This window comes from Sebastes fasciatus, chromosome 9, assembly GCF_043250625.1.
Source record: "Sebastes fasciatus isolate fSebFas1 chromosome 9, fSebFas1.pri, whole genome shotgun sequence".
Classification (NCBI taxonomy): Eukaryota; Metazoa; Chordata; class Actinopteri; order Perciformes; family Sebastidae; genus Sebastes; species Sebastes fasciatus.
Genome location: NC_133803.1, coordinates 16223656 through 16233769, shown reverse-complemented (window position 1 = coordinate 16233769; position 10114 = coordinate 16223656). Strand labels below are relative to the sequence as shown.

General features: G+C 43.6%; 1 protein-coding gene across 3 annotated transcripts; it reads right to left on the bottom strand.

Annotated features, from left to right (window-relative positions):
* Window positions 1–8772, bottom strand: zc3h6 (zinc finger CCCH-type containing 6). 3 transcript variants are annotated; one of them, XM_074646282.1, is made up of 13 exons: window positions 8312–8772; window positions 5633–5843; window positions 5425–5535; window positions 5102–5333; window positions 4860–5002; window positions 3839–3967; window positions 3617–3731; window positions 3405–3514; window positions 3078–3310; window positions 2589–2995; window positions 2306–2494; window positions 595–1710; window positions 1–564 (listed from the first exon to the last, which is right to left on the bottom strand). In XM_074646282.1, exons 1-13 carry the CDS (start codon window positions 8398–8400, stop codon window positions 149–151), a joined length of 3501 nt encoding a protein of 1166 aa, XP_074502383.1. In that variant the 5' UTR covers window positions 8401–8772; the 3' UTR covers window positions 1–148. The 3 variants fall into 3 exon arrangements, with proteins under 3 accessions (XP_074502383.1, XP_074502381.1, XP_074502382.1); XM_074646280.1 differs by having other exon boundaries at window positions 1–1710; XM_074646281.1 differs by having other exon boundaries at window positions 1–1710; window positions 2306–2491.
* Between the last annotated feature and the right edge of the window lie 1342 nt (window positions 8773–10114).

Below are 10114 nucleotides of genomic sequence, written 5' to 3'. Positions count from 1 at the left end.
TGTGTGGTGCACTAGATAGTATGTGATTCTATACAGGATCGTTTATATACAGAAATAAATAGGTTCATGTAAAGCTAAATAAAGATTAATAGACCTCATCAAAATACAAATCTTCTGTGACTGTTATACGTTTCCACACCGGGGTGTTTTACTGGCAGAAAGGGGAAGCAGTGGGATCAAAAGTCTTGAAAACGTCTTTAAGCGTCCTGTCGTCTGCCTCGTCTGGATCGTCCTTTTTTGGTTCTTCTTGCTCCTTCTCCTGCTCCTTCTTGTCCTCTTGCTTCTTCTCCTCTTGCTTCTTCTCCCCTTGCTTCTTCTCCCCTTGCTTCTTGTCCTCTGCCTCTTCTTGTGCTCCTGTAGAGCCCTGTCCTCCCGGTTTGGCCTGCCTGGGGTCAGTGTACTGGGGTCGGATCAGCCCGGCCAGTGCCTGGATGGGGAGGTTATGAACTGCGGGGGGTTTGACGGGTGAGGCGGGAGGCACGGTGGGAGAACTGGAAAGCGGAGGCTGATCTGAGGCAGCGTCTGTGCTTTTGGCCTCTTCGGAAGAGCCACTTCGTTGGGTTGGTGAGAGCGGTGGCGTATTGTCTTTCTTAGCAGCGAGCGGTGGCGTATTGTCTTTCTTAGCGAGGAGTTTCAGAATCTTTTTTGGAGGCTCTGCTTGCTCCTTCTGAGCCTGCTCGGTTTGAGCGCGAGGATCGTACAGACTGATGCCCCCGAGGATTGTGGTGGGGCTCTCTAGCCCTCCACCAGAGGATGCCAGACGAGGGGCGTAAGGTGGCAGCTTCTCAGGCTCTGGTTTCGTTTGGACAACGTGAGGAGAGGAGCTAGCAGTGGCCTTCTGCAGCCTGGGGTCCACAACTCCTCCCCCAGAGGAGGGCACTTTCTGACCCAGCAGCTTGGAGTCCAGGCTTAATGTACGCTTGAGTCTGGGGTCCAGAGTCTTCTGCTGACGCGGATCTATGGGTCTTTCAGCGGAGGATCGAGACTCTAAAGATCCGGAGGGTAATCGACTCATACGTTCCTTCAAACGTGCAGCTACCAGTCTGGGGTCGATCGACGGAGGGCTGGAGACGGGGGGGTGGTCAGGCAGGCTTGTTCGGTTCATCTGAGCGTCTGCTATTAGGGGAGGGAGAGGCAGGTTGATGGAGAGTTCCTGTTTGGGCACCAGGGAAGGGATGAGGTCCTCAGGGCCCCACACCACTGTCTGAGCGAAGGCTGGCTGCTGGAGCAGGATGTCCACCCGGATGTGGCTAAACTGCTTTAACTGGCAACGAGGGTCGCGCAGCACCATATTGGGTCCGGCCTCTAGAGGGATGAGAACTGCTTTGTCCCTGAGTTCCCGCTCTCCTTCATCATCCTCATCTCCTGTAGGAAGCTTCTTAGGAACAGAGTGGCTCGGCTGGCGGTAGGAACTCGGCTCCATCGGTCTCATCTTCCTGGGGTCTCTGGAGAACCGTGGGTCTGCAGCTCCGTCGGGCTCCTTTTTCACATCCGGGGGTCGCTGTCGCGGGTCCATCTTCACGCGGGGGTCGCTGGGCGTGGCCCTCTCCTTCCCGAGCCGAGGGTCACCCAGCGCTGGAGCCAATGGGGCGGCCTGGTGGGGCTTGGATTGGGACTGCTGCATCTCGCTGTGCTTCTTGAGAGATTTAAGGATGGAGGTAACACAGCTTCCATCCTCCTCATCGCTTGAGTACCAGTTTGTAGTTTCATCTGTTAAAGAAAAGATTAGACCATCAGGGCTTAAGGATGTCATCTAGCTTTTTTGGGGCCCATATGCAAAATATCTTGTTATCCTTGACCAAATGCTACTTTTTACACATACAAAATATTTTAATTTAACTTAGCTACATTGTTGACATCAAAATCAAAACAAACATGCAAACTATAAATAAAAAAACAAACAATAAGATTACTTTTTAAATAAAAAAAAACCCATTTTGGATCAATTATAAATTTATGAACAAATTTAAACAAATAACTTTTGATGTTAGATTTATGTTAAACATCACTTTGAATGATTAACTAACGATAATGCAGAAAAACAAAGATTTTAAATTTGGGACGGTCTGTATTCATTTCGGGATGGCTTAGGTTATATTTCGGGACGGTTCCAGGAGGATGGTGTCAAAAGTTAGTTGAGAGCCCTGAAATCATATTTAAATGCTTGTTCTCTCAGAGCATGTTTGTTTACTGAGGTGTTTGGATCATTTTCCTTGGTAATACAAGTCTATTTACTCCATTTCTGAGGGGATTTTAGGTTTTATTTTATCTAAATTAATTCAGCTTCATGCCCATGGGCACTTACCTCTGTTTGCATTGTTATCATCCTGTCCCTCTGCTCTCTGTGGCTCATTTCCCTTTGGATGTGACTCTTGTTGCTGCCGTGTCAGGTGTAAAAAGATGGCCTTCTGTACTGCTGGTGGTAAAGACTGCAGCTGTGACTCTGCACCCACCTGCTGCTGGAGGTTCTGCATGAAGGCCACACCAGGGTCTACTACATTGAAAATAAAACAACAATTTTGCAATTTCAGTTAAACGGTTAAAAGATAATTAGCCTATTGGATAATGATATTAATATAAAACCTGACCTCCTTGTGGAGCCATGGCCTGGTTTCGGAGGAAGCTGCTGAAGAACTCTACCGGGTTCTGACCCATCGATGGAAAAGGGAAGAGATTCTGCAGCATCTGTAGATCTGGTACAGGAGGGAAGGGAGGCATCTGCATGTTCATATTGGGTCGGTTTCCAAGGAAGGGTGGGGGATGACCAGGGGGGGGGATTGGTGGCGGCATTGGAAACCCGTGTGGTGGGTGATGTCCTGGGGGGCTCTGTGGCATGGGCGGTCCGACGAGGTGACCCATGGGAGGTGGTGATCCAGGGGGAGGAATAGGAGGACCAGAGGGCCCTGAAGGCACCATACCTCCACTCTGCGTGTCCTCCGAGCCTCCACCGAACTCATCGGTGTCTTCACCTTGATTCTGGGAGAAGTTGGATCCGCTGAAAAATAATGTGCACAATTAGGGTGAGAGGACGCTCTTTAGAGTTTGGTTTGAGTTTGATTACAGATGATTTTGGTTACCTCAGAGCAATTTTTTGTGCCAAGTCTACAGTCGGTTGAACCTTGATTTCAAACAGGGAGGGGATCTTCTTCCCCGCTTGGCCAGACGCCCCGTCTGTAGGACTGCTCTGACCAGGAGTGGGAAGCAACCCCACCCCAGGAGGAGGCTTCGGAAGCGGGGCGATACCCTGCTTTCTCAGATCCTCCAGCTCCATCTCATCCTCGCGGGCGTTCTCCTCCTCAGTGTTAATGATCTGATAAATGAAGTCAGAAATTAAACAGTTGTTGACCATTAGAGCAGAGAATCTCTTTGGCATAGAAGAGTTGAAAAAACACTTTTTCTTTTACCTTATCGAGCAACTCTTTGGTCACGTCGCACAAAGCCTCGTGGGAGAATTTGCAGTTGTCCCCTTGATAACATTTGGCTCCGGTATGAAAGAACTTGCACGGGTATTCATGTGCAATCACAGGTTAAGGAACAAGACTAATTAAAAAGGTAATAATGCGATGCAATTACACAAATGTACTTAAAAACACTTGTTGTCATTAGTGAAGGATATTGTGCATGTAAATGCAATTATCTCCTTTACTGCAGTATCCTTGGAGGTAAAATTTACAAAGTTCCTTTTTCTTATCGGGTACGACGAGCTCATGTTCAAACTTGCACTGTTCTCCCTGTATGAAGACAAAACAAATCTTTCAGGTAGGAAAGTGTTTATGCTTTTAAAAATATTTCAGTGTACATTGTTAAAGCAAGTAAAACAACATTAGCACTACTATACCTTGATGCATCGACCCTCCAGGAAATACTTGCAGATGTATCTGCCGTTGTGTTCGACTGTGTGCTGATTGATGAACTCTTTGCTCATTATTGGCCGTTTCTTCTGAAAACCGGAAGAGTTTTTTCCTTCCTGTGACACAAAATAAACAACAACATACAAAGCTGAACAGGACAGTCAAAAGCTGAAACTAAATACAAGACTGACCTTTTTTACTTTTAATTGTTGTTCAGGTTTCTAAAAAAAAAAATGCATATTGTAATATTCATCTCTGTGTCCAGAGCTAGTTTAGACTATCTGGCATTATAATCTTTTAGTTTTATTTGTTTATCTGGCTTTGGTTTTATGTCATCAGCTATCTAGAGGTTTTGTTCGAGGTTTTCCATTTGCTGTGTTTTTCCTTGTCTCATGTATGCATTTATATGAATGAATGAATGAATAACAAATTATTATATATTTAGACCGTTTCCTGTTTTATTTTGTAGTTTTTTTTTTACTTTTGCCCTGATTTGGTCCACCTGTGCCTAATCACCCTGCTCTGCTTGTGTATTTAGTCTGTGTGTTTCCCCTGTTTCATTGCTAGTTTGTCTTCGTACCTTGTGCTTAGTTTTCCAGCCTGTTCTTCGTAGTGGTTTTGTTTTTCCAGTGTTTAGTGTTCCCGGTGTTTTGGATTTCTTGTTGTCTACCTGCTACTGCTACATGTTACCTGGCTGCCATTACCTGCATTTTGACTTGTGTCCAAAGCGTGTAAGCCATTTTCACAATAAATCAATGAACTCATTCTGCTGCCTCCTCTACTGTCTGGGTTTGGGTTCAGTTCCTTTCTTCTATATCACCAACTGCTACACATATTAAATTGTTTTGTAGACACTAAAAGTATATACAATACTTTAGCTTGATTCTCCATGACTAATATAATAGTAATGTAATTATTAGGGGGGCAGCTGTGGCTCAGGTAGTAGAGTATTATATTCTACTAAAATAATATAAAGAAATACGGCTGAATTTTCCGGGGCACACTTACCGGTACCATGTCGTCCATGCCCTGGTCTCCTCCTCGACCTCGCCCGCGTCCTCCCCAGGGTTTGCCCTTCAGCTTCTTGTTCTTGTAGAGCATCCCCCGTCCTCTTCCTGGTCCGCTCCCTCTGCCTCTTCCTCTTTGCCCAACTGAAAAATGATCAAACATAAAACACAACAAACGTTATCATTCACAGTAATTCTAGATAAATTACTACATGAATGATGAATTTGAAAAAGCATTCATACACTGCTGCTGTTTCATCCCTCTCATGCTTCCTCTCTTCACGTGGCGTCCCTTTCCCCGACTCTGGGATATTGATTCTTTTGGATACTCGGACATGTCATCTTCGTAATCCTCCTCCTCTTCATCGTAGTCGTATTTGTCATCACTGTAGTCGCTGTATTTGTCAAAATCGCTGCTCTTGTGCGGCGGGGACTTCTGTGAGTTGCCGTGGCCTCCCTTTGACTCCCGTCCATGCTGGCGAGTCAACCGACCAAAGAGAAAAATGTCACACAATGATGCCTTTTATGAATGTTTACCGTCAGCATGCCAGCGGTGGTAAACTCACCTGAGAGGACGGGCCATCAGATCCCTGGCTCTTCCGGTTTTTAGGCCTTTCTGGTCGGTCGTAGTCAGAGTCATAACTGTCCGAGCTGGAGCTGCTGGAAGGGGAGTGGTGCTGAGGAGAGGGAACAAAGGAAAAACATTCAAATTCATTTTGAGTTATTAAAAGTTGTTCACATTCATGCCTTCACTCAAGTATTAAAGCATCTTACCTTCTGTCTGTCACGCCTCCTCCTTTTGGACCTCCTCTTCTCTCTGGTCTTCTTGTATCTTTTCCTGGAGTGCCTGTGAGTCTTCTCTTTAACTTTTTCTTTTTCCTTTTCCTTCTCTTTGTCTTCATTCACCTCTGGAGCCTCTTTGTTTTCCTCTTCAATTCCAATCCCTTCGTCGTCTATTTCTCCATCTTCCAGTTCACCATCCTCTCTAAAAACAGGAAAACAGTCATTATAAGTATAAGGGTTTATACACTGTATTTCTCAGCCTCAGGCATAACTCAAATGTTTTTCACATCACGAGCGAAACCATAATCCAGAATCACCTGCTGTAGTGATTTAATAAGAGATGGAAATTAAATTACAATAAAACTGTCATAATGTCTTTTCCCTTCATTTGGAGCAAAGTACTAAATATCATTCCAGACAGTTTCCAATACGCCCTAAGCCTTTCCTGTGCTAAAGCATCCGGTCAATAACTCAAAGCTAACAGTTGATTTCCTGTGAACCAGTGAGAATTTATTTCATGAAAGCCAAATTATATTCAACCTCAGGTTGAGTAACATCCATGGAAACGTTAGTTCATATATTTAACGACAACCTGGAGTCAGAGATGCGTCACATATATATATTTATGACAGAGGTCCGTTATTACTGTTATATAAAGGTAAACAATTCTTATTTAAATAGCAAAAAAGCAAACATTTTGATGGAATGTCAACAAAAGCTATCTGGCTGAGAGGCCTGAGCACTCCTGTAGGAGCGTCCCAAAGGAATAATAACAAGGAATGTAAATATCTAATAGGCAGGAAATCTTTGCAGTGTGTCCAATGCTGGGCAGTGGAACACAGTGAAGTTAATGTTTAAAGACAATAACGTCTATTACTGTTCTGATCAGTAAGTGAGCATAATTTTGGCAGAGTTTGGGCTTTTCTTACTATTACTTTGCTGCAACCACGACCCCATGATGGTATAAGAGTGAGTGGCAATGCACAAAGCACATTCTACTCAAATTTGCACAACACATATTTTACTTTCAATTTGCACAGCAGTGAGATATCTTTAACTCTACTTTATTGTATTTTTTTATAATATCCCAGCATAACTATTCAACGTATATAGAAAAATGTATATTCCAGTGAAACCGTAATTACAGGAACACCACAATAAAACCACAATCATCCTTACTTGAGCACTTACAATCATATCTGAAGTCCCTATTGGGAATACGTCATGACTTTTCAGACCCATTTTAAGAACTAAAAGCAGTAGACTATCCATGTACGTGGAAAAACATATATACAGAGTGAGGCTTGTAGGGTGTAAAACAGGGACTGCAAGTCAGCCTTCAACAGCTGAGAATACACCTGCTTTTGTTCCAACCAAACACTACACCAGCTGTTTCTTCTTCTTTACTTGAACTTGTTAAACAGTGAAATCACCTGGTGAAATCTCTGATTTGACACCTGCATGTCCTTCTTTGTTTCACATGGTCTGACAGCCCCTGTAAGGACTACAAACCAATCAGAAGGACACAGGCATGGGCCTGTATCCAGCAGAAGCATTATAATCTCTCATTGATACCGTAATTACAGGAACACCACAAGGTGCAATAAAACCACAATCATCCTTACTGAGCACTTACAATCATATCTGAAGTCCCTATTGGGAATACGTCATGACTTTTCAGACCCATTTTAAGAAGCAGTAGACTATCCATGTACGTGGAAAAACATGCACAGAGTGAGGCTGGTAAGGTGTAAAACAGGGCCTTCAACAGCTGAGAATACACCTGCTTTTGTTCCAACCAAACACTACACCATCTGTTTCTTCTTCTTTGCTTGAACTTGTGTTAGACAGTGAAATCACCTGGTGAAATCTTTGATTTGACACCTTCATGTCCCTCTTTGTTTCACATGGTCTGACAGCCCCTGTAAGGACTACAAACCAATCACAAGGACATGGCCTGTATCCAGCAGAAGCAGTAAACTATCCATGTACGTGGAAAAACATATGCACAAAGTGAGGCTTGTAAAGTGTGAAACAGGGCCTTCAACAGCTGAGAATACACCTGCTTTTGTTCCAACCAAACACTACATCTTCTTCTTTGCTTGAACAGTGAAATCACCTGGTGAAATCTTTGATTTGACACCTGCATGTGCCTCTTTGTTTACATGGTCTGACAGCCCCCTGTAAGGATTACAAACCAACCACAAGGACATGGCCTGTGTCCACCAGAAGCATTATAATCTCTCAACCCCCCCTGTGTGAACCCAGTCTCTCTCAGCAGTACTGCCAGGTGCCCAGTAGGAGGAGTAGTAGCCTCCAGTACGAGGATGATGGGCGTGGTGGCATTTCACACCAGAGTCATTTGCATAGTCTCCTGCAGATGGCAACAATGAAGCCATGAATTCATCCCCAAGCACCACCACCACCACAACAACACAAACGATGCCGCTATCTTGCATGAAAAATGATCAAGTGATGGGAAATCTAAGACTATTTATTTGGACTGCAACTGCACCAAAAGCATGCAAACGATTTTTGTTGTAGGGGGGACCCTATATACCCTGCAATTTCATGGTTAGAATAATAATAATACAGTAACACAAGCATGTAGACCCCCACAGCACTGAAAGGCACAGATGATGCGTATTAAGCATAAGAATGTTACTCGACCTTTCATCCCCTGCAAGCTCAGAGTCTGTGGTGTTTTTGTCAAGAACAACAGGGGCTGGGGGACTGGAAACAAGGCTCACAGAAGCCATTTGGAAAAGCTGGAGCTGCCTCCTTTCTCTGTGAAGTTAACTCAGTCGTTGGGTTGTGAGAGACGCTGGAGAAAAAGACTCACGGTGTTACATAGTAAACAACACACTCTCTCTCTTCCTCCTCTTTCATCATCATAATCAATGACGTTTTAACTCTGCTTGATACCCCGCTTTGCTAATGTCCCCGTCGGTTGACAGCTGCCATGGTGAAATAGAGGAGACGGGAGACAGAAATGTAACCATGTTCGTTGATTTCAGCATCTTCATGAGGGCTTTTCTTTTCTCAACCAGTGGACTTCATCTCAAATGGCTTCTGAGGTTTTTCTGCTGCAGCTACATTCCTAGATCATATATTCCTCCAACCGTTTATATATATATATAGTCCTCTGCGGGGCTACCGAACTTGATTGTAACAAATCCCCCTCAGTGATTGGTTAGTGAAAACAAGAGCCTTAATTCTGATTGGTTAAAAGCAATGTCAGTTGTTTTTTTTCAACATCTGCAACACTATGAAGTGTGTATGACGCACACAGTTTTGTCCTTTGTCAATATGACCCGTTGGGTGAGATCGGCTTCACGCGCTCGTTGCAGTTGCTGTCGTTGCCCAGCAGGTGTAGCTCTGACTCCACGAGACAAAGACACTATAAATACCTGCTTTGTGCAACGGTAACATCGTTCCGTTACTATGGAAATATGGAGAGCCGTTTGAGCATTTATTCCATATCTTTGATATCAGACGTCACTAGTTCGGTCTTTGTCAGCACTAGTTGGACATTTTGTCTTACTAGTTGGACAAAAACTCTTACTAGTCACTGTTTTTCAGCAACTAGTGGCACTTTTATCCAACTAGTTCCAACAGAAGCCTTACTAGTGAGACTGTGCACAACACTAGTAGGACCAAAGTCCCAACTAGTCAGCTTTTTGACACACTAGTGGACCTCTGGACCGAACTAGTAACGCCCACAGTCTTACTAGATAACTAGTAAGCTGCAAAAGCTTTGACATGTTAACTAGTAAAGGACATATTCACCTCACTAGTTAACTAGTCACCTACAATTTCCTGCACTAGTTAACTAGTGAGGGCCAAAAAGAGCCACTAGTTAACTAGTAAGGTGAAAAAGACCTTCACTAGTTAACTAGTGAACATTTTGAGCTTCACTAGTTAACTAGTAAGGTCAAAAAGACCTTCACTAGTTAACCAGTGAACATTTTGAGCTTCACTAGTTAACTAGTAAGGTCAAAAAGACCTTCACTAGTTAACCAGTGAACATTTTGAGCTGCACTAGTTAACTAGTAAGGTCAAAAAGACCTTCACTAGTTAACCAGTGAACATTTTGAGCTGCACTAGTTAACTAGTAAGGTCAAAAAGACATTCACTAGTTAACCAGTGAACATTTTGAGCTTCACTAGTTAACTAGTAAGGTCAAAAAGACCTTCACTAGTTAACCAGTGAACATTTTGAGCTTCACTAGTTAACTAGTAAGGTCAAAAAGACCTTCACTAGTTAACTAGTGAACATTTTGAGCTGCACTAGTTAACTAGTAAGGTCAAAAAGACAACAACTAGTGTCACTAGTGGACATTTTGGCCCTTACTAGTTAACTAGTGACCTACAATTTTCTGCACTAGTTAATTAGTGAGGACCAAAATGTCCACTAGTTAACTAGTTAAAGCCTTTCGACCTTACTAGTTAACTAGTGCAGCTCAAAATGTTT

Excerpts from the sequence above, each read along its gene's own strand:
- zc3h6 (XM_074646280.1), bottom strand. The coding sequence starts at position 8,400 with ATGGCTTCTGTGAGCCTTGTTTCCAGTCCCCCAGCCCCTGTTGTTCTT. Across the intron at positions 5,334-5,424 it reads CTGATGGCCCGTCCTCTCAG|CATGGACGGGAGTCAAAGGG; the intron begins GTGAGTTTACCA and ends TTGACTCGCCAG. Across the intron at positions 3,311-3,404 it reads CCAAAGAGTTGCTCGATAAG|ATCATTAACACTGAGGAGGA; the intron begins GTAAAAGAAAAA and ends TTCATTTATCAG.